General features: G+C 53.9%; 1 protein-coding gene across 5 annotated transcripts in view; it reads right to left on the minus strand.

The window, feature by feature from the left end:
- Nucleotides 1-6,576: 6,576 nt before the first annotated feature.
- The window catches only part of IGDCC3 (immunoglobulin superfamily DCC subclass member 3), a 38,456-nt gene continuing 22,182 nt past the window's right edge, over nucleotides 6,577-22,850 (minus strand). For 3 of the 5 annotated variants that reach the window (XM_037010003.2, XM_037010007.2, XM_037010005.2), the window contains 12 exons: nucleotides 14,431-14,575; nucleotides 13,988-14,118; nucleotides 13,419-13,556; nucleotides 11,999-12,157; nucleotides 10,763-10,928; nucleotides 10,271-10,518; nucleotides 9,941-10,105; nucleotides 9,462-9,653; nucleotides 9,222-9,326; nucleotides 8,609-8,747; nucleotides 8,241-8,460; nucleotides 6,577-7,972 (listed from right to left, as the gene is read on the minus strand). In XM_037010003.2, the coding sequence (XP_036865898.1) occupies nucleotides 7,748-7,972; nucleotides 8,241-8,460; nucleotides 8,609-8,747; nucleotides 9,222-9,326; nucleotides 9,462-9,653; nucleotides 9,941-10,105; nucleotides 10,271-10,518; nucleotides 10,763-10,928; nucleotides 11,999-12,157; nucleotides 13,419-13,556; nucleotides 13,988-14,118; nucleotides 14,431-14,575 (2,033 nt within the window). In that variant the 3' untranslated portion in view covers nucleotides 6,577-7,747. Of the gene's footprint in view, nucleotides 7,973-8,240; nucleotides 8,461-8,608; nucleotides 8,748-9,221; nucleotides 9,327-9,461; nucleotides 9,654-9,940; nucleotides 10,106-10,270; nucleotides 10,519-10,762; nucleotides 10,929-11,998; nucleotides 12,158-13,418; nucleotides 13,557-13,987; nucleotides 14,119-14,430; nucleotides 14,576-22,850 lie in introns of those variants that run through there. The other 2 variants (XM_037010004.2, XM_037010008.2) reach the window with 2 other exon arrangements.

Here is a 22,850-nt window from a genome sequence, read left to right on the forward strand (position 1 = left end):
CTTGAATGCCAAGCCAAAGGTATTGGATTGCTCTGGGAGCCATGGGGAGCTATGGCAGGTTCCTAATCCAACCTGTTTTAGGACATGCCCAACCTCTCAGCCTCCTACTCCAGGGTCTGACATTCCTGGATCTCTTCTCAATATTCAGAAAGAAAATCTCCACCTCAGTCAATTTAGACCACTTTCTTCTCACCACCCTCCAGCTCCCCCGCCCCATTCCCCCCAGTACAGAGATAACAAGTCAGCAGACAGCAAGAGCTAGAACAAGGTGCTTGGGTTCAAGACCTAGCTCCACCACCTCACTCTTCTGGGCCTCGGTTTCCTCATCTGTCAAACGGGAGGATGACAGGACGTCCAGCCCTGCCCACTACAGGGCTGTGAGAGACTCAGATGAGACAACACGGAGGTGTTCTAGAAAACGCCACAGGAAGTCACAACGGAGGCACCATCATCAGCACTGGGGTAGTTAGCACTCCAGAGGGGCTTTTCCTTCGCTGAGGACACTCCAGGCTATTTTGCCTTCTTGCTCGTTCCCTTTTTACCTGGAAAGCCACCTAAGGTTTTCCTCAGACACATCAACTATGCAAAAAGCACATGCTCTGGAACTCCTTCATTTATTGAGCATCTACTAAGTCAGGCCCAGTGCAGCAAATAATGCCCTCCTGGCTGCTCAGTGACCTCACTGTGCGCTTCACGCCTCCGGGCCTTTGCTCACACTGCGCTGTTAGCCTTGGCTGTCCCTTCACTCCTCCTTGAAGCTTCCTTAATCCCAGGCTTCGGAGAATCACGTTTTCTTGTTTCCACAGCTTGTTGCTGGTACCCATCCAAGAATTTGGATAAATTTCAGTAATTTTTACTCAAGCCTGTACAGTCAGCTCACTGAGGGCTGGGCACATTTCACTCTGCTGGCTTTCATCAGATGTGGGTAGGAACCAGGCCTTAGTTCCCATAGATGTAATCCTCATTAATTCCACAGGGTGGCAGCAAAACCCTCTAGTCAAGGCCCTCTTCCCAGAGAGCAGAGCTTCCAGGGTTTGCAGAAGGTCCCTTTGCTCCAAGGAGGCCAGGCCAGGTGCGGAGGTCCCTTCAAGCTTACGTCTTTATTCTGCTCTCTCCCCCACCCCGCACCCTCCACCACTTTGGCCTCTTTGTACTGCTCACCCCAGTTTCTCTGCCTGTAACAATGTGATCATTTGAGCACAAACTGCACACTTTACTTATCATGAATTCAGTGAGAGCTCTCCGGAACTTTAAAAAAAAGTGACAGCATCACCAAGCTGTAATTCACATGCCATACAACTCACCCATTAAAGGGCGCAATTCAGTAGTTCTCGGTGTATTCACAGGGTTGTACAAGCAACCGTTACTACAATCAATTTTAGAACATTTTCATCACCCCAAAAAGAAACCCCATAACCATTAACAGTCCCTCCCCATTCCCTACAGCCTCCCTAGTCCTCGGCAACCACTAATTTCTGTCTGTCTAGATTTGCCTATTCTGTACCATTTCATATAAATGGAGTCACATAATACATGGTTCTTTGTGACTGGCTTTTTCACTTAGTGTGATGTGTACAAGGTTTATCCATTTTACTGCTAAATATCCTATTGTATGGATGTACCACATTTTGTTTATCCATTCATTAGCTGACGGATATTCAGGTTGCTTTTATATTTTATCTATTACAGATAATGCATCCAGGAACACTGATATACAGGTTTTTCTATAAATCAATATTTTCATTTTTCTTGAGTGTCCATGGAGGAATGGAGCTGCCAGGTATGTTCAGCCTTTTGAGGAACTGACGGACTCTTCTCCCGGCGGCTGTACCATTTTACATTCCCACCAGCAAGGTAGGAGGGTTCTAATTTCTCCACATCCTCAGCAACCCTTGATACCTGATTTTGTTACTCTAGCCATCCTAGTGGGAGTCAAGTAGTAGCTCACTGTGATTTTGCTTTTTCTTTCTTTCATGTGCTTATTGGCTATTTGTTTATCTTCTTTGGAGAATGTCAATGCAGATCTTCTGCCCACTTTTAAATTGGGTTACTTGTCTTTTTACTCAGTTGTAAGAGTTCTTTATATATTCTAGACACAAGCCCCATATCAGAGGCCATGATTTGCAAATACTTTCTCCCATTCTGGATTGTCTGTGCATTTTCTTGATGGTGTCATCTGAAGCACAAACGTTTTTAAATCTGATGGTGTTCAATTTATTTTTTCTTTTGTAGATCATACTTCTGGCATCATAGCAAAGACTATTGCCTAATCCAAACTTGTCTTTTCTTCTATGTACAACTTTTACATTTATACTTTTGATCCATTTTGAATTTTTTATGTTTACACGGTATGAGGAAAGGGTCTAACTTAATTCTTTTGTGTGTGAATGTCCAGTTGTCCCAGCACCATTTGTTGAACAATCTCGTCTTCCCCCCTGAATGGTCTTGGCATCCTTGTAAAAATCAATTGACCATAAATAATGAGGGTTTATTTCTGGGCTCTTGGTTCTGTCCAACTGACCTACATATTCCTATCCTTATGCCAGAACCACACTGTCTTCATGACTGTAGCTTTGCAGTAAGTTTTGAAATCAAGAAGTGAGTCCTCCAACTTTGTTCTTCTTTGTTCTCAGGATTGTTTTTGCTATTCAGGGTCCCTTGATTTCCATATGAATTTTAGGATCAGCTTGTCCATTTCTGCAAAGAAGCCAGCTGGGTTGCAACTCTTTGAAGCAGGGGTATGTTATCCTTATTTTACCAATGAGAAAAACAAGGCTTAAAGAAGTTAAATAATTTGCTCATGGTTACATGACTAGAAAACGGCAGAGCCCAGGGTTCAACCATCACAGTCAGACTCTGGTTCAGACCACTCCCCACGCCCTGGGTCGCCATGCTTCTTACTAGGAGACAAGAGCTCAACATTCCCAACAGCAGGGCTGGGGCTCTGTTAGCTCCCCCAGAGCAGAGGGCTGAGGGTGCATCCCCAGCTGAGTCACCAGCTGGAGCTGGAGAAGGCCTCCATGAGGTGACCCCTGAACAGGGCATGGCAGAGAAATCCTCACTCTTCCTGGGCCCTGGTTCTCCCCACCCCAGCCTCAGCCCCAATGACTGGGGACTTGGTGGTCACGAGAGAGATGACCCTGAGCTTCCAAGCCCCAAACTCCTCTGCTGCTTAACCCAAGATGATACCATACTAGCCAGGGCTTGGATCACAGGGTTTTTGTTTGGTAGCTTCAGGACAGTGTTCCCAGCATTCTGGTTCCTGCATGCCTTCATTCAGTGAAAAGTTACCAAGTAGGTGCTGGGGGCACCAATTCATGCAGTGGGGAGCCAGGTTATCAGGCAAGGAGATAATGCAGGAACCTTAGCTGCACAGAACGTTGTGTGCATTTGGGGAAAGGGACCCCATCAGAGGGCTAGTGGGAAAGACCTGGAGAAAGAGGCACAGAGGTGAGAAGAAACTGTGGGGAACAAGTGGGGCCAGGCTGTGGGCATTTTGGAGGGATGGCCAGGCGAAATCCTGCATTGTGGCAGTGGGTACATGGCACAGGGTCACCAACAGGCCATCTGGGTCCTTGGGGGCTCCACGCCCAGCATATGTCCCTCCTGAGCCTAAGGAGAAAGGCCCTTGCTTCCAGGTCAGCCCGGCTCCTCTCCGGGCCCTGCTCTCAGGCATTCCTCTCGCTGCCTTCTTCCCTGCCCCTGGGGGCCCAGGAGCAACACAGTTCCTGAATCAGACCTGTAAACCTCTCTGTGGGAGGGGCATGGATCTAGACACCCACCTTCCTGACTCTGGCCTGAACCCATCAATGGTTACTCCCACTCCCTCATTTCCTCTTCCCAACCCAAATTCCCACCTGTCCTGAGCAGGGGGACTCACCTTGCTGCCAGTCTCGAGGTGATAGGCCACCTGCCCTCTGTGTTCACACCCCAACCTCAAATTCCGTTCTCTCTGCATCCCCTCTGGGCTCTGCAGGTCAGCCCAGTACCACAGGTCGGACTGTGGCCTGGCTGGGTTGAGTGGAAAGGGCTCCAGGTTGGGGTGTGGCTGTCCTGAGGGCCAGCCCTGGCTCTGTCTTAACTTCCTTGTGACCTTGGGTGACCCCTGACCCTTATGGGCTCTTAGTTCCCTGGTCTGTCTCATGACAGGGTCAGTGGTCCCTTCCAGTGCTATCATTCTGGGATTTAGCATCCCAGGTGGGTGGGGACCTCAGACTGGCCCAGATCCCGGGCTGCTTCACCCCTCACTGCTCAAGGAGAGGGAGCAGGCAGTGGAGAAGCTCCTTTGCAGATGTTCACAGGGCCTCAGGACCGGACCACCAGCCCAGTGCTGCCAACAGGGACCAAGCCCCACCAGCAGACCACTGCCCGTCCTTCTGCAGCCCCTGCGGCAGCTCCTTCAGGCTGGGTCCTCTGCCCTCCCCCGCCACCGTCACTCCCCTGCCCCCCAGGGCCTCTGTGGGAGTGTCCCTACTGGCCCAGCCTCCTGGCTCATGTGTTCTTCACTTGGCCCTCTGAAGTGGTCTTGTGATAGTTTTAAAACATGACTCTGCTCCCATCAAAAAGTGGCATCTAATTCCCCTCCCCTGGAATATGGCTAACTTTAGTGACTTGCCTCTAATGAACAGAACAATGGCAGATGTGATGCTGTGTGACGTCCAGGGCTAGGTTCAAAAAGGTAATGCCATTTTCAGTGGACTCTTTCTCTCTCAGGATGCTTGTCCCTGGATCCCAGCCACGATGCTGTGAGGAAGCCCAGGCCACGTGGGAGGCTACATGTAGGTGCTGGGGCCCACAGCCAGCATCAGCCACCAGACCTGTGAGCCAGCAAGCCTTCAGATGATTCCGGCCCCAGGCTTTGAGGGACCCAGCTGATGCCCAGGGGAGCAGAGAGCTGACCCCGGTAAGCCTCCCCAAACTGTGGGTTTGTGAGCAAAAAAATGTTAGTTAAACCACCAAGTTGTGGGCTGGTTTGCTAGCTAACTGAGCAGGTTTGCAAGCCTTAGCTGCTAATGGATTTCTGCCCAAAGGATGTGCGTGCGTGGGATGTGGGGGTCTTCACCCTGAGGTGTCTTTCTGAGATCTCAAGACCCAGGTTCCAGCAGGGCCAGGCAGCACTGACACCTATTTTTGCTAATCTTCCTAATTGGAAGCCTGCCTCACCCTCTACCGTAGCCCCTGTTCAGGGCCTTGTTAGAACAGGCCCTGCCTATTACCTAGAAGGTAATTTTTGTGAATTTGCATAAATCTACATGGGTAGATTAGGTGGTTTCTAGACATTCCTGGATGCCTCCCTGGGAGAGGTACTAGCATCCTGGACTCTTGGAGGGACAAGGGCCCTGGACATTTACCCGTCTTCCATCCACGGCTGGGTCTGCCTGAACAGATAACAAACCCACCACGTCTCCAGGCAACCCTTGGGTGGCTGAAGTTGAAGAATTTCTGTGTCACAGCGTTCTGTGTTAAAGAAAGGTGCGATGCTTTGGGCTTAGCTCTTTCCTCTGGGAAAATCAGGGCATGAGCCCTGGGCAGGTCCCACGGTGGCCTCAGGGTCCTCTCCTTCAGTTCAGCCTCCACAGCACTGAAACTGTTTCCGGCCTGACCTTGGCCGAGCCACCCTCGCAGGCCTCTTCCCCTGTGCCAGGCCAGGGGCTTTCAAATATTCTTTTAGGAGCCAAACCCTGTTTTCCAATGAGCCAGGCGGCCTGGCTTAGATGTAAACTCTGACCCTGCCACAATTGGCTGGATGATTTTAGAAGCTTCTTTCATCTCTTATCCTTTCTCAGTTTCATCATCTGTAAAATGAGGTGATGAAAACTAGAATATATACCTCCTAGGGCGGTTATGAGGGCCCAGGGGACCCCCCACCTGTGGAGACCTAGCATAGATGGGGCCTGTGAGTGGTACATAGGGGTCTGCTGTTATCATTCTGGCCCCGACCAGTGAGGGTCTGGCCTGGTCCACTGCTGGCTACCCGTCTCCCAGCACTGCACCCCCAGGACCTGACACAGCCACCAAAAACTCAAGGTTCACTTTGGCAATAGGACTTTTATTCCATCAAAATGAGTAGAGTGTGACAAAAGTCACGCCAGGTGGCCTGCCATCTTGCTCCTCCCCAGACCCACCCTTCCCAAGGGAGAGGGGGTTCCTGGATGAAGGGGGGTGCAGAGAAGCCTCTGTGGGAACAGACGGGGCACCATATGGGAGGTTTGGGGAGCCCTCAGCCCAGGCCCAGCACTTGGGAGAAGGGGCAGACTGCCCTTCCCCGAGTCCCCACGGACACGGCTCCGGTCTTCCAGGAAAACACCACAAATCCTATCTTATTCAGCTAATTAACTAAAGTTTGGGGGGGAATCCCTAGAGGGTAGGGGTCAGGGACGTATGGTCTAATCTCATACTTAAGGAATACACTTTTTTTTTCTTTTAAAAAAAGTTTTCTTTCTGCTATTTAAAAAACTGTTTCTGAATATAACCAAAAATAGGTATTTGTTTCCTTGTTTGTTTGTTTTTCTTCTGAACTAAGTATTTCAAAGAACAACACAACAGAAAAGAGAAACAAGAAGTCACAAGAACATAAATCCTTAAACACACCTTGTATAAAAATAGCTTCCGGCCACATCTGCTGACAGCAGTATTTCCACTGTCCAGGGGGTGGGTCAAGCTAGCTGTGTCCCACGGGACAGAGGGCTGGAGTACCTCTGCCAGGGACACCCCCATGCACACACACACCCACCACACACAGTACATTCCAGGGGCCAGCCTGCTCCAGTGGCTGTCTGGGCAGGACAGGCGGCAGGCTGTTGGGTGACGTCCCACCCTCCCAAGCCCAGGTGCAGAGAGGTTTGCTGGGATCTAAGCCACGGATGAGTTGGCTGAGAGGGGCAAGATTGGAATGGACGGATGCAGCACTGGCAGCAGGCTGGGAGGCGGCTAGTTTAGAGCAACAATTCCTATTTCAAGGAACAAATTTACCTCTCATTTTTGGCTTTTTTTCACATTTTCTTTGACTGATTCCATTTTTATTTCTGTAGGCCCCGAGGGGCCCACCCTTTATGACTTAGCCTCCAACACCCTCTCTTGGGGAAGATAGGAGGGCTGAGCCAGGAGGGAGGGTCCAGTGGTACAACACAGGCCCTGATAAAGAACAAGGTTTGAGGTAGATGTTTTCTTTCACATCTAGAAATGGGGAAGTGTTTTTTTTTTTCTTTTTTTAAACTCTGAACAAAATGTGGGGAGGAAAAGGGGTGCCCCTAAAGGGGCTTGAGGTAGGAGTGCATTCGGGGATCTGTGGGGTTGGGGGGCTGAACCACAGCCCCCGCCCCCCCAGGACATTCATTCCGGCTGAGGTAGGTGCTAAGAGCCAAAACAGCAAAAATCCATCCTGAGAAAACAAGGTCGGCGGGGGGGACAGTGTCAGGGGGCCCAGCCACAGCAGGGGCATATTTTTGGAGTCTAATTCCACCTTCCTTTCTCTTTTCTCTTTTTTTTGATTTTAAGTATTGTTTGCTTTTTTAAAGGAAAACATTAGTTTAGTCCCAAGTCATGTAGGTAGGAGGCAGAGGTGAGGGGGCCCCCTCAGCGTCCTTGGGAGGCTCCCTGCCAGGGCTCCTTTAGGTCCTCACAGCCTGAGGGGCAGTCAGGACCGAAGTGCTGAGAAGTCCCCCCTGAAATCCCACATGACAGGAGAAATCTTGCCTTTGACCTGAGAATGGGGGGTTGTCCCCCTTCAGAGCCTGCCCGACGCTGGCTACTGTCCTGAGCAAGCTGGCTGGGCAGCTGGCGTTGCAGAAGGCCAGGGAGCCTGTCCTTCACTGAGGAGGCCGGGGCCTACTTCCTGGGGAGGCAAGGCAGCTGCAGGGCCTGTGCGGGGGGCCTTGGCCTCCAAAGCCATCTCCTCCCTTCGGCCAAATCCCTGAAGAGGCAGCATGGAGAGCCGGGTCTCTTCCCACAGGGCATGGGCCCCAGGATCCTGCTGGGGGAAGGGCCGGTCACACAGGCGCCAGGGTGAGGGCCAGAGCCCAGGAACCCCCAGGCAGACCGGCAGGCTGGGGATCCAATCCCCCTCCGGCCTTAGGGTCTCTAGACCTCCCTGCCTGACTCGGGCAGAGAGAGAAGCCTGGAAAAGACCTGTGGCTTAGGCAAGGCCGCTGACCAAGGCCTGTGACCAGGGTGAAGGGAGGGCAGGGTCAGCAGGTGGGCAGAGCCGGAAGGAGGAGGTTAGCTAAAGGTGAGGCACTTACCGTGGGTCTGGGGTTCGGTCTGGAGGCCGGCTGCCCCGCTGCCCCAGCCGAGGGGAACAGCTGCTCCAATTCTTTCGCGTCCACACGTTTCCCATCTCGGCCCAGCTGGCCCCGCTCTCCCCGTCCCGCCCCATTCAGTGTCAGGATGCCAGGGTCCCTCTGGCTCCGGGGGCCCTGAGGAGGGGACAGCTGGTTTTCTACATCCTTACACAAGAGGACCCTACGGGGTGAGCCAAGAGTTATGGGAAGGCTGTGGGAGGGAGCAAGAACGAAAGAGGAGGGAGCCCCCGGCGGTCCTTCCCCCGGGCAGCCCCTCCTCCAGGCCTTCCCACCCCAGTCCGGCCCCCTCTCCCTGGCCCAGGACCCACCTGCCCCTTTGGCCGAACAGGAGGAAGAGGACACAGAAGATGATGCAGGTGACCCCGATGTGGATGCCGATGACGATGCCTGTGGCGGACGTCTGGTCAGTAGCCTCCTCCTTCCGGCAGTCACACGGGGGGCTCAGGGCTGCGGGCAGGGGCAGGGGCAGGCTGGAGACTGTGGCCGTCCTGACCTGAAGCACCTCAGACACCCGGCCTCTGGGGGCTCCTTCCGCCTCAAGCTGTTCTTACCCCCAGGTTCACATACCTCTTGCCCTTGCTTGCTGGACCCCGCCCAACCTTTCAGCTCTCATTCCTACTATCTGGCACAAAGTCAGTGCTCAATGACAGGGAGAAACACTTTACACAGACCATTTCATCCTCACTACAGCTCTGTAAAGTAGGTATTATCGTCCTTGTTTTACAGAAGAGAAAACTGAGGCTCAGAGAGGTTAAGTAACTTGCCACAGTCACACAGCTAGTGTTGCACAGCCAAACCTCAAACTCAGATCTAATCCTAAGTTCTCAAAGGCCACCTGTGCTGTTTGACGCTCCTACCTTCCCTTTATCCCCACTCCCTTCCTCCCAGTCTTTAGCCCCACACTGCATCCCCCGCTTTCACCTGTCCTCTCAGACGCTCCCCTCAAAGACACGAAGCGGATTGTGGCATTGCCATCCCCGTGCTGGTTGTAGGCAAGCAACTTCACCTCGTACACTGCAGTGGGGTCTGGGGAAAAGGCAGGGCTGCTAAGTGGCCACCCAGCCCCCACTAAGCAGCTCTGTCCTGGTGGGGAAACAGAGGTGACCCTCCTGGGGCCAGGCAAGTGTCCGGCTCCCCAAGCCCAGGCTGTGTCTGCCTCACCGAGCTGGCTGAGGTTGTAGGAAGAGACAGTTCCAGGCAGCAGTATGGGGCCAGTGAAGGCAGTCTTGCTTGCTGGGCGGTAAAACAGCTTGAAGCCACCGTCGTGCTGGGCCAGCCGGGGCCAGGGCTCCCAGAGCAGCTGCAGGGAGGAGCCGCCCAGGACTCGCACGGACAACGGGGGTGGGGCAGGGGCTGCAGGAGAGGAGGCGGCCAGGAAGTGAGGGCTTTTTTCTACCTTCCACCTATGACCCAGACCCCCGAGAGCCTGCAGCTCTCTGACCTCTGAGCCAGGGCCTCCACTTGCTCAAACAACACCTTTCCATGAATTAGAGAAGGATGTCTGTTCCTCCAAGTAGACCCAGCTTCCGCTCAGCTTCAGGGCCAGACACCTATGCAGTGCACAACCTGAACAAGAGTGCCTGGTGGTCCCGCTCGTTACCCTGAGCGTCTGTGGTTTTGTACTCTGCACCAGGCCTTACCTTCGCCTAGGGTGCTGGCCAGCGTGGGGGCAGAGGCTGAGCTGGCCCCCCTTGGCGTGTAGGCCTTGATGTAGAAGCTGTAGGCAGTGGAGGGCTCAAGGTCGCTCACCAGGTGCTGGAACGTGCTCTTGCTAACTGCCTCCTGATACTCCAGCTCCGGGGGGTCTGGGGGAGCAGAGGGTAGGCAGAGACTGTCAGGGGTGTGAGGCGGCTCTACCACCATTGGTGAAGTGAGGACAGCCAGGGTGCAAGCGAGAGAAAGCAGGGGAGGTGTTGGGTCGGGGCGAGAAACAGTGAGTAAGAGGAAGGGACTGCAGAACCGCCACCCACCCGCAGCCTTCCTGATGTGGAGAACGTAGCCGATGATCTCCTTGGTGTTGACCAGGGGCTCGTCCCAGGACACCTGGACCTCAGTAGGTGACACAGAGACCGCCTGCACGTTGAGGGGGGGTCCAGGCAGCCCCTCGGCCCACAGCACGGTCAGCCTGGCGCTGGCCTGGGAGGAGCCAGCACTGTTCTCTGCCACACACTGGTAGATGGCCTCATCTTCTGGGCCAATTCCAGAAATGGTCAGGGTGCTGCAGCAGGAGGGAGGGCCTCAGATCCCCTCCTCCCAGAGTATCCCCGGAGTCACCAAAGCTCCCCGTCTGAGAGATGGAGAAACTGAGCCCCTCCAGAGGACAAGTCAGTGGCAGATGAGGGACCCAAACCCGTCACCAGACTGGCAGTTGGGTGCTCTTCCCTAGCAGGAGGTGCACGGCCTGCTCAGGACCCTGCCACGGCCCCTTTTCTGTCTCCTCCCAAGGCCGCACCCACACATGCCTGTTGTTATTCCTGAGCCTGACGTGGCCTCCTGGCCCCAGCACCTGTCCATTCTTCAGCCACATGACATGAGGGGGCGGCTCACCCTGGGCTTGGCAGGTGAACATGGCTGTGGTCCCAGCTGGCCTGGAGATGGACTGGGGATGCTGCACAAACTCTGCTGGGGCTGGGACGGGGGCACAGGGCACAGAGAAGCGGGACTTATGAGGGTTATCTGGAGAGATGAAGGCGGAGGGGCCGGAAGTCTCCTGGGACAAGGTGGGGACATCCACCCCTTGGAACGTCACCCGGGAGGGGGCCACCCTCTGCCCTGGCCCAGGCCAGGGCCCCAGAGAGGCAGACCCAAGAGAGGACTCCATTTTAATGACTATTTAAAAGACTGACATTTGTATCCGAAAGCAATCAAGCTGAGCTCCCTATTCCGGAAATTGTTAAATAAATAAATGTGCTAATAGGTTCGGCTGCACCTCCAAGGCAGTAATGACGGGGAGATGGATGAGCCCTCAGTACGGGCTCCCCTCGCCCCTACATTCAATTCCACTCTCCTCCAATCCCAAGCCTCAAGCCTCCATTAACACCCGAGAAATGAAATGCTCCATCACTTTCATTTGGACAGATTAACGGCACATGGAATGCTAAACAAACGGGCATTGAAGTTCCTAATTCCCCTATCTCCCACCTCTTGCCCAGCTCGCATGGAGGGAACAACCACACAAACCCCTGGGAAAGGGAGTCCAAGCCCAGGTCACGGGGAAAGTTGTGCTCCCGGGTAGGGGCACAGACAGAATGGCTTGCAGAGGCCCCATTGCGGCAGTGGAGGCCAGCTGCATGTGAGGCGGGAGCTGTGAAAATGACACGCACGCTGAGAGCATTCAGGCAGGTGTGAGTGTAGAAGTGCCACACGTGTGAATGCAAACAGCACGTGGGGGAGGGACATGTGTGAGCCACACAGGTGGAGACAAGACAACTAGCTGAGATTATAAAGTGGAGGGTAGCAATGGCCCCAGGGAGGCACACGGGCTGAGGCCCAGGAATGTCCTCCGCTCCCAGGCCACTCACTCTGGCAGGGGAGAGAAGGGCTGCCACCTGCGGCCAGGCCCAGGGAGGGGTGGGGGCAGGCCTAGGGGCAGTTCAGGGCTTGGGCCTGGGGTCGGGCTGCGGTGTGAGGAGGCGAGGAGAGGGCAGGAGGCGGTCTCGCCCCCACCCCTTCCTCTGCTGCGGGTGGGGAGGCTGTACCTTGCACCACCAGCCGGCCCTGGGCCGTTCTCCTCACCCGCGTGCCAGGCCTGTTGGCCGCACAGACATAGACGCCTGAGTGCTGGACGGTCACATCTGAGATGATGAGGTTCCCTGTGCCCAGCACCTGGATGCCTTCCACCCCAATGGGGCGGCCATCTAGGGAGGAAGGCGGGGGGGAGAAGAGGGAAGGCCAGGCAGGTTGGTTTGGAAGGGGCAGAAGAGCAGGAATGGTCCAGATTGTTCTACGTTCCATTGATCTTCAAGGGAGCCCCGATCTTCGACTCTGCACTGTCCCTTCCAAACATCATGGCACGATGGAAGTGGGAGGAGCAGCACTGTTCCTGCATTGTCCCTGACTCACTGGGGACCTTCAAGTCCTCGCCCTCTCAGTTCCTCAATCAGGAAAGTAAGGGATTAGACAGACATTTCCCAGCCTGGTTTGTCTCTCTTGGAAGAAGTTCTAGGGTCAATACACCCTGCAATCCTGGACTCTCACAATGCCTATTACTATAAAGGCTCTGAAAAGTCCTGCAGCAAAGGGACCTGGTTAACTCTGTTTCCCAAACTTTCTTTCCCCACTGCAGATCACGCTTTGGGGAAATGTGGGACCAGATGGTCCTTGCAATGCCTGTGGGCTCCTCCTAATGGTAAGGCCACTCTTTCCAGCCTCTCCCAGGGACCTGGCCCTCCCCCAACCCAGGATCAGATTAGCACAGTCAGAATGCAAGGAGACAGCTCCTCATTCAGTCTCTGAAGTGGTGAAATCTACTCCATTATCCAGCCTGATGCCCCCTCCCTGCCTGATCACTCTGCTACAATGTGGCACAGTCTCCTTGTGAATAAGACCCCACCCGGTCCCCTCCAGACCCTCCTTCCCCTAGTGACCTTTCCACTCAGACAATGTGGGCCCATCTGCACCCTTTCACTTCTCTCCTTCAGCTGCCTAGGGATTTAGGCTAGGGACTTAGGGGGCCAGGCTAGAGACTGGGGGGCCCAGAGGGTGTGACAACTGGCTGAGAGTTAGAGGCACTTGGAGTTGCACAGCTGGGGAGTATGGCCAGGGTACAGAGGACAGGGATGCATGGGAGGGGCTAAAAGACCTGGGTGCTGAGAGCTGCAGATGGGTTCTGGGGAGCCTGATGCTGAGGGTGAGGGGACTGTGGAGGAGGGGAGCTGGCGAATGACAAGGAGGTAACCCAGGGAGCTAAGCCACCCCTGCAGGGGGAGGGAGAATGTAATGGGCAGGCAGACCTCCCTGATCCTGCCGAGGAGAGAGAAACTTACCCCCTCCCCAGGCCTTAGAGGGAATGGACCCCCACAGAGAACAAACAGGATTCAAAGTTCCCCCATAGCTGGGTGATGAGCCCAGCCCTCACAGGGGTGGCAGAGGCAGCAAGCGGCTGGGGCTGAGGCTCACCCAGGCGGCTCCAGGACACAATGGGGCGCGGGTTGCCCGTGGCGACACACTCCAGCACGGCCGTCTGGTGCACCGTCAGGGTGAGGTTCTCAGGCCCCACGAGGATCGCTGGCTCCTTGTAGGCTCCAGAGCCTGCTCCTGAGACGAAGGCGCCACGTTACTTTACTTCACCCCCCACCCCGCCCACAACCCAGGACAAGGGAGTTGGGAAACCAGCTCCAGCCCGGATGCCTGGTCCAGTGGGGCAGAGAGGGGACTCCAGGGGCCCCAGAATGGTGTGAACATCCATGCCTAGGCTCCGGGGGCATCACCACAGACATGCCTCTCATAGCAGAAGAGCCCCTGGGGTAAGTGGAGGATGGGCTTGCCGAAGTAGAACTGAGCCAGGGAACGGGTTGCGGTCCCTCTGAACCCCCACTATGAGCAGCACAGAGCCTTGAGCTTAGAAGATGCTCTGTATGCATTTGGCTGACAAGACTCCAAAGTCAGTTGAAGAGGGATTGATTTGAGGGTGGGGAGAAGTCAGGAGGCCTGCTGGGGGAGAAGCAGACAGGGCAAAGGACTCTCACCTGACACGGTGAGCCTGGCCCCGTGGCTGACCCGGACGCTGGCAATGTTTGAGGCTACGCAGTGGAAGATGCCGCTGTCCTCGGCCCGAAGTCCTGTGATCTGCAGGACCCCCTTGGGCAGCAAAGTGTACCTGTTGGGGGGGTGACAGTCGGCCACAGGGACATTAAGCATCACGGACAGGACCTAGGCACTGTCGCAATGTATCATCGTCATTACAGGCATACTGGGACTCTTGCAGGTGGACACCCCTGCGATCCCAGCCCTGGCAACAATCCCACAAAGTCCTCCTCATAGATGCATCTGGGGGCATCACCACTCCTGGCAAAGACATGCACAACACCCAGCCTCAGCGCAGCTGCAGGACCACCACCCTGCAGGCTGCAAGCAGCTCTACTTCAAGGTCCAGATGCGGCGCCCACCTCTCTACCCATGCGTGGCTCACCTCTCATTGTCCGTGTCAATGGGGACTCTGTTTTTCTCCCATGTGATCAGGGGTTTGGGAAGCCCGTGGATTTGGCACTGGAAGCGGGCCACACCGCCCTCCTCGCCCACGGCAGCCTGGGGATGCACGTGAAAGTCCGACATGGCTGGTGAAGGAAAGGGATATGCGTATGGGCAAGGCCCCCTGCCGAGGAGGGAGGGTCACAGGCTGGTGTCCCGGAGCTGGCAGACACGGGCAACAGTTTGTGCTTAGTGCTTAACCTGCCTCCCCTAAAGAGTGGTAAGGCTGGGCTGGGACACGTGGAGAAAAGTGTGAATAAACTATTGGGCAGCAAACTCTAACAAGGAAATCTTGGGCTGCTAACCCACAAAGGCTGGTCAGAGAAAGCCTTGCTCCCAAGTCCACTCCCACTTCTTCAGCTGTTTTGTTTTATTTTTACAAACTCGCCTGAAGGTACGCAAGGTCTAAGTAAGCCGCACACTTTACAGCACAGGGAACTAGGGCCCCAAAGGGGAAGCAGTCAGTCCAGTGTTGCCCAGCAGGGACACAGGTCTTGAGACCCTGCTTATCAGAGCCCAGGGGCTTCGCCCTTCACTGCCTTCCTCCCCAGGTCTGCACCCCCTGATACCCCCCAAGAGGGCAGTATATCCATCCCAGGTGACAAGTCCTCAGCGGACTCAGACCTCCCAATCTACATTTCAATGTGTCATAAATATTCAGGGATCCCCTCTCCACCTTTTGGGGATCTGAACTAACCTCTTGAACTCTGGTCTGCAGAGCGGTGCAGAGGGGTTGTGGGGCACCCCTCACCCTGTTCCATCTGGTTAAATGTTCCTACCCACCTTCATTCCCACTCATCCCCAAACCCACTCCGTAAGGCCCAGGGAAGGGGCCCATTACACACTGGTTCCCAGCGTCAGCACCAGGGCTGCCATTTCATTAAAATCCACTTGGCTTCAAGTGCAGGAAGGCGGCTCACCATCTGTCCAGGCAGGCAGCCCCTCCCCTCCAGCACTCCATCAGCTGGGACAGTTGTCCCCTCCCAGGAGCCCTCCCCCTATAGCAGCAGGGCCTCTGGGGCTTGTCCTGGCTCCTGGCTCCCTGGGGAGGGTGGGCACACCCTGTCTCAGGCTCCTTCAATCCGAGGGCCTGTTCTGGACTCCAGGGCAGCCCCCAAGGGCCAAGCCTTTGTGCCCTTCTTCCCCCAGTCTCTGGGGGCTGATCTTTTGTGGTGTATTCTCCATCTCATTTGCATGTGGTTCATTAAATATAAACATGTATAAAAATCCCCCGCCCTGCCTCCTCCTTTTTCAGGGCCTCCTGGGAGTGTGGTTGATGGGTGTGAGCACCTCCTCACACATGCAGGGAAGGGGGGGCGCGTTTGCCAGGAGGATGTGGCTGTCTCCATGTATGTCGCCTGAGTGTCCACGGCTGGCTGTAATTGGCGGTTGGTATCCTGCAGCTCCTGTGGCTGGTGTGTGATTCTGGTACTGTGTATAGGTAATCAATCTCACGTGTCCCCATGGTACCTTACATGTACCCATACAAATGATACCTTGGGGCCCTCGGAGCAGGAGATGGGGGCAAATGCCCAGCTGGCGTTCCCATCAGGCTTGGTGAGATGATCCCCAGGGAGCACTGTGAGGTCAGCCTATTCTGTCTCAGGCCAAAGGCTGTGTTTGGCCAAGGGCCTGCAGGTCAGCCCAGGGCCTTGGGGGAGGGGGCCAAGGCACTGCTGGGGCCACTCTACTCCTACAGGCCTCGGCCCCTGGGAGGACAGGGCTGGACACAGGCCTAGGGCGTAGAGAAGGCTCGCGGGCTGCTGGGCTGGCTGGCCGTGCATCCGGGCCTGCCCCTCCCCACTCCAGCTGGAGAGAAGCTTGAGTTCCCCAGGGACCTGGGGTGGGGACTAATGGCTCTCCTGACTACAGATGCCTCCTCATTAAGGAATTGAATTCTTTTGTGTTTCTAGCCCCCATTCTGGGCTCCTTGGAGGCCCCTAGAGCTGGGAGCTGGCCTGAGGAGAGGTATGAGGGACAGGGTTGCTTCTCATCCGGGCATCAGAGTGGAGAAGTCTGGCCTCTACTGTCTTGCCCCCTCCTCCTCCCCACGCAAGTAACAGCAGCAGCACAGCCTGACCGTGTCGCTGGAGAGGAATGGGTTGTAGGAATGGCCCGTCTGACACTCTTCACACAGGGACAGCAGGACTCCTGAAGGTCCCCCCCTGCCCAGGGCTCGTTTCCCTTCTACCAGAGCAGCACCTCACTGTACCTTTATATCAGCTTTCCTTAATTACACTTTTGCCAACCTTTCATTCGAAGGGTAGCTTTGCCTCTCAAAGTGCTTGAAAACCACTCATCTAAAGCCAACTGCTTCATTTTATGAGGGGAAAGTGAGGCCCAGCCCTCTGCTGATGTGTCCTTTAGTTCTCCAGCAAGTTTTTCACTCCCCCACGACAGGCAGCCCCAGATGGACTGCAGGGCTGGACCCTGCAGAGGCCACACCAGCCTCTTCTCGTCGGTTTGGGAGTTGGCACCATGTCACCAGTAGCAGGGAAGATAAAGAGCCTCAGAGATGGATGGCTCCTCAATCCCAGCCCTCAGGGCCCAGCAGCAGCACCAGCGTGGGCCAGGGGAGGTGGCTTCAATAGGAGGCATGGTCCTCTTTTTTCCGAGGCTCCTTCTTCCCTCCCTGCCTTCCTCACAGCCCTCCCAGTCCTCTGGGTCAGCCCTGCATATCCTGTAGATGTCCCAGGGGCTGCCAGTGGGCAGGCAGGGTCAGAGCGCCAGTCCTCTCATCGGTACATGAAGGGGCGAACAGGTACCCTGATTCAGGGTCTTTTCCAGTTGGCTCCGGCCACCTTCGTGAACAGGGCCTCACCCCCACCCCACAGGCTGCGAGGACATGCTCTCAGCTTGGCTGAGGTCTCTCGGGATCTTCTACTCACTCCCAGATCACAGGCAACAGCATCTCTTCTTTAGGAAGTCAGGGGAGAAAGTTTTCCCAGGCCACTCAGGCCCCCTCCAGTGTCTCAGGGTAGGACGCTGGCTTCACCAGTGCGCTGCTGCCCTGACTGGTGCTAGCAGGCCACAGGGACAGGGGGAAGCTGTCCCCCACCATGTCTCTTTGGGGAGAGGGTCTGGCACATGAGGCTGGGGGCTCCGAGTACTCTGAGCCCTGAACAAGTCCTCCTGGAGACCACTGTGGGTTGCTATCGGTGTACACACATTACCGCTGTGGCTGGAGATACGGTTTGTGGCCAGTGTTGGTGGTACTGTATCTTGACTAGTGGATGTGAAAGTGGCGCTGCGGCTTGTGGCTGCTGATGCTCCATACTCTTGATGACACCTGCTGGCCAGGTAGGACAGTTTTGGCCCCTCACTTAAAACTAGGTGATGGGAGGAGGCAATGGGCAGCAGTTAGGAGGCCCCTCCAGGGAGAGGGCCAGAGAGAGTGACAGGGAGGACAAAGGCCTGCTCGGGGGCCACTGTAGAGAAAGGAAGAAGAAAGCACCTTTGTCCCTAAGCAGTCCGGGAAGGAATCTCCCAGCACCCCCCCCCCAAAAGGTACAGCCAGGCTCTGGGGCAAGACAGGGCCAAGAAAGAGCGTAGCAGTCTCCTGGGCTGGAAGGGAGCAGAAACAGGCAGGAAACAGCTCCTGGGCACCCCTATAAATCACTGAAGGGGAGGGGTCTCCTAAAAGCCGGATCTAGAGTGGCTCAGGGCAGGGAGGGAGGACTTTCCTCCTGGGCCGGGACCTCTGGCGGGGTCAGGCCTGGATCTGATTAGACAGGCTCCGGGAGGATGCTGGGGGGCAGCGGAGGGTGGGAGCCGAGTGCTGAGAAGGAAGCTGGCAGCAGCCCCCACTCCCCGCCTGCCCTGCCTCCCGCTCTTTTGACTACAGCCAGACTCCTACCAGTGTGTGATGACAAAAAGATGAGCAGGGTTGTCAGGATAGAGAGTTGAAAACAACCTCTGCGGAGGCCGGTGGCACTAGGGGTCTGAGGCTCCGGCTTTCCCTACTTACACAGCCACTCAGGAGGAAAATGATCACGAACAGACTCTTCCAAAGGCCGCCAAGGCCAGTCCCCTCCAGGGACCAGGGACACCCTGGATGCGCAGCCCCTCCTCGGGCAGTTCAGATGATTGTATGTTTCTCCTTATACTAGAGATAGGCTTCTACCCACTGCCCTCCATGTTCCCCTCTAGAATCACATTTCCCAATATAGGAACCAGTTATTAGCCACTTGAAAAGTGGCTGGATCAAACTGAGATGGGCTGTAAGCATAAAATACACACTGGATTTGAAAGACTTAATACAAAGCAGAAAAATGCTACGTATTAGGGAAATGCAAATCAAAACCATGAGATACCACCTCACACCTATTAGGATGGCTACTATCAAAGCAAAAACAAACCCAAAAAGCAGAGGCTAAATGTCGGCAAGCATGTGGCGGAACTGGAACCCTTGTGCACTGCTGGTAGAAACGGACAGTAGCGGAAAATACTACAGTGGTTCCTCAAAAAATAAGTAATAGAATATCCATATAATCCAGCAATTCCACTTCTGGATATATACCCTAAAAAATTGAAAGCAGGGTCTTGAAGAGATAGATGCACACCCGTGTTCATATTCACAGTGGCATTACTCACAATAGCTAAAAGGTACAAGCTGCCCAAAGTGTCCATCAGTGGATGAACGGATAAACAAAATGTGCTATACACATACAATGGAGTATTATTCAGCCTTTAAAAGGACAAAAATTCTGACACATGCTACAGCATGGATGAACTTCAAGGACAATGCACTAAGTGGAGCCAGTCACAAAAAGACAAACACGATGATTTCCCTTGTATGAGGTACCTAGAGAAGTCAAACTCACAGAGACAGAGTAGAAAATGACGGTTACTGGAGCTGGCAGACAGGGACGCAGGGAGCTGTTTAATGGGAATGCGGTGTCAGTTCTGGAAGATGAAAAGCGTCCTAGAGATGGATGGTGGTGATGGTTTAGACAATAACATGAAGGTATGCCAGTGCACTGTACACTTGAAAATGGTTAAGACAGTATATTTTATGTTATGTGTATTTTACCAAATAAAAACTTGGAAAACATTAATTATTTTAATTCGTAATAACTTAAAATCATTACAAGTTGACATATTTTGGATTTTAAAGACCTAGTACCCCAAAAAGCAACAATCTTAATTTTAAAATGATGACTATATGTTGGAATGATATTTTGGATATATTAAGTAAAATACAATTTATTATTAAAATTAACTTACTGTTTTTGGGTGTTTTTTTGGTAAATGCGACTACTACAGAACTTAAAATCCCCTACGTGGCTCGCGTTACACTTCCAGTGTACCATGCCGCTCTAGAAGACACAATTTTGTTCTTCGCACAACAGCCCCGCAAACACTTGAAATCTGGGATGTGAAATCATGTTCAGATGCCTTGAACCTAGAGACCCTCCTCTAGACAGGCTATGGGTGGACAAGGACCCCTTGCATCTAGAAGTGGCCAGATCCCCTAGTGGGTGATCTGAGCCCACCAGGCCTCATATCACCAGAGGGCCTTGCAGTATATTTCAGCCACAATGACCACCCCTATGCTGTCCAATAGGGTAGCCATGTGCCATATGCCGTCATTTAAATTAAATCTAAAAAGTCAGTTCCTCTGACTCACTAGCCACCTTTCAAGTGCTCAATAGCCACAGTGACTAATGCAACAACACCAATTGAGTATTTCCATAATCACAGAAAATTTTATTGGACTGCGCTGTTCCAGACCTGGGGCAAGGCCTCAGCCCCCCGCTGCCTTTCTCGTGTTCCCTATCTCACTGTCCCACCAGACAGCCCCCCTCCTCTCCACCTGCATAACAAGTCCAGGCTCCAGCTCCCTCCCCTCTTGGTCACATGGACTCAAGAGATGGCTGACAAGGCCCCCATCTGATCACATCCTAAGACTGTCACACTGCATGGCAGAGAAGGCCTCATACAGCAAGATTTCTGCTCCTAGTGGGGAGATATTGCTAAGAGCTTTGTAAAGAGGTTAATGGTAGAGGATCTGGGATCATACAGAACTGGGTTCAAAACAATGCCACTACTCTTAGCTGTGTGGCCTTGGGCAAGTTCCTTAATCTCTTGGGCCTCTATTTTCTCATTGATAAAACAGGCATGATGATGGCCCATGTCCAGAGCTGCCTCCATAGGGGAATTCGATGGGATATTTGTAAAATGCTTAGCACAGTCCTTGGCCAACAGTAAATACCTGTGAGCTATTACTGAGGGGAAATAGCATCTTGAGTTAAAAGGTAGCTAAGAAATTGTGAAGAACAGGCTGGAATTGGATGGTCAGGGGTGGCTATCTTCTCCGAGAGGGCAGCTGTCTTCCCACCGAGAAGCTAAGGCTCAGAGTTAGTGGTTGAGCCTCAAGTCCTCCAGAGAAGTGAGTAAAGACAGAATGTGCAAGGCCTGAATGGTGAGGGGGTCAGTGCAGGGGAAGGGGGCAGCCAGGTACAAACTGGAGCAAGGATTCTTCTCACTCTGCGTGGGGGCTTCAGAGGCCCCAACAGGCGAGCTGTCAGTTGGAAGAGGCCACTGGGTAATGGAGGCCTTGATTTCTCTAGTAAAATGTTTATGAAGCCCATAAACTCATGCCTTTATTGGCCAGGCTCATTCAATGGGATGGATGTGGCTCTCGGAGGTATAGTTAAAGCACCTGCTGAACTCAGGCACCCAATGGCCGCACAGGCCTCACCCAGACCCACCAGGCAGAGTGACCCCTGGAGGACGAGGAAGCCAGCCAAGTCCCATCTCATATGCTCTTTAAATTCTTCAAAGCACTTGTAAATGTCCTACCTTTAAACATATACAGGAAGAAGGGAGGTGACAGCATAGAACCCCGAATCCTGGGAAGTCTTGCAACTTGCCAGATATTGGTCCTCAGTGGATACTGGACCTGTCATCAGGGTTCTCTGGTCCAGGCTCACACTCCCCAGCACTCTGTCCCCACCTCCCCACTTGGTTCTGTTAGGGAAGAACCCCCACACTGACTGGCTATCATCATTTGGGGTAGGGGAAACTATAAACCTAGAAGACCTGTGTTTACCTCCTTGGGCCTCCAAAGGGAAGTATGAGAGTTGAATTAAGGTTTTGAATCCAAAGAATATGTTTTGGGGGTCTGGAGGGGACACTGTGTGGGGTCTGGGTATTGGATGGGTGCGGGTGATGTCCAGCACTTACAGACAGCCCCAGAAGACTGCAATGGCTTAGAGGCCCTTGGCTGGGGGTGACTGATTCATCTGGGCTTTGCCTGGTGACCCAGCTCTGACAAACCTCTGGATCCCTTTATCTGCTTCCTCAAGCCCCTTACCCCCTGCCTCGGGCCCCCAGAACCCCAGCCCCTCCCTCCACCTCCCACTTCACCACCAGCTCACCACTCCCCTGGCCCCAATTCTAACACAAAAGGCAACTTTGTCTTTCAAGTCAGCAGCCATAAATCTATGCCTCTCCCCTCCCTTCTGGCAGCCATCTCTGACAAAGGGGGCCTGGATGGGGAAGAGGTGGGGGCAGTAGGGGGCCAGACTCAGCTCAGAACGTCCCTGCATCCAGCTGTTGGCCCACTGTAGGACCAGGTAAGCATCAAACCTTTATGGCCTGATCTTTGATTCCAATGAACTTTAAGGCCCAAGACACAGCTGCAGGGGAGGCGATTTGGGGCTCTCTGCAGCCTCTGGGCTTTTACAACCCAAGGAGAATAAAACCTCTTAAAGCCCTACTTTTAAGTATTCAGCCCATAATTCGGAGGCTCCAATCCTTCCTCCAGATCAAGCCCTCAGCTCCTCCCCTCTGCATCCTCCCACCTTCCTGGGGGGTGTCAAGTGTGCCTGGGGGTACTGTGAGACACAGTGTACCTGCTTTGTGTGGCATACTGCATGTGCTCCTGGGTGGGTGTGCCCCACTGCTGTCAGCGGTAGCCCCTCATGCTGTCAAGGAAGGAGAAGGGAAGAGGAGTGTCACCCACCCCACATGGCCACCTTACCTACCCCACTGCTCAGTTTTCAAAAACAGTCCCAAATTCAAATATTTTGCCCTATTTTCATCCCACGTATCAGGCAGTGAGTCAGAGGATATGTCCTGCTTTTGGGTTTGGGAAATACAGTCATTGGTCCTGTTTACACATAGACCTACTGAGCAGTCATTCAACAGATACTAACTGCTAATGTATCAAAGAAGATGTTCTGGCTCCCCAGAAGCAAATTCCCTCCATCCCACAGGCCCTGTCCTCAGATGTTCCCTCCCAACCTCTTAAGAAGTATCAGATGGGTGAAAGCACCAGGGCGGGAATCTTAGGTACTATCACAGTAACGTGGCCCTGAAAAACACAGAGAAGCCACCCATGAGCAAAGGTTACAT

The sequence above is a fragment of the Manis javanica genome, chromosome 8, assembly GCF_040802235.1.
Source record: "Manis javanica isolate MJ-LG chromosome 8, MJ_LKY, whole genome shotgun sequence".
Classification (NCBI taxonomy): domain Eukaryota; kingdom Metazoa; phylum Chordata; class Mammalia; order Pholidota; family Manidae; genus Manis; species Manis javanica.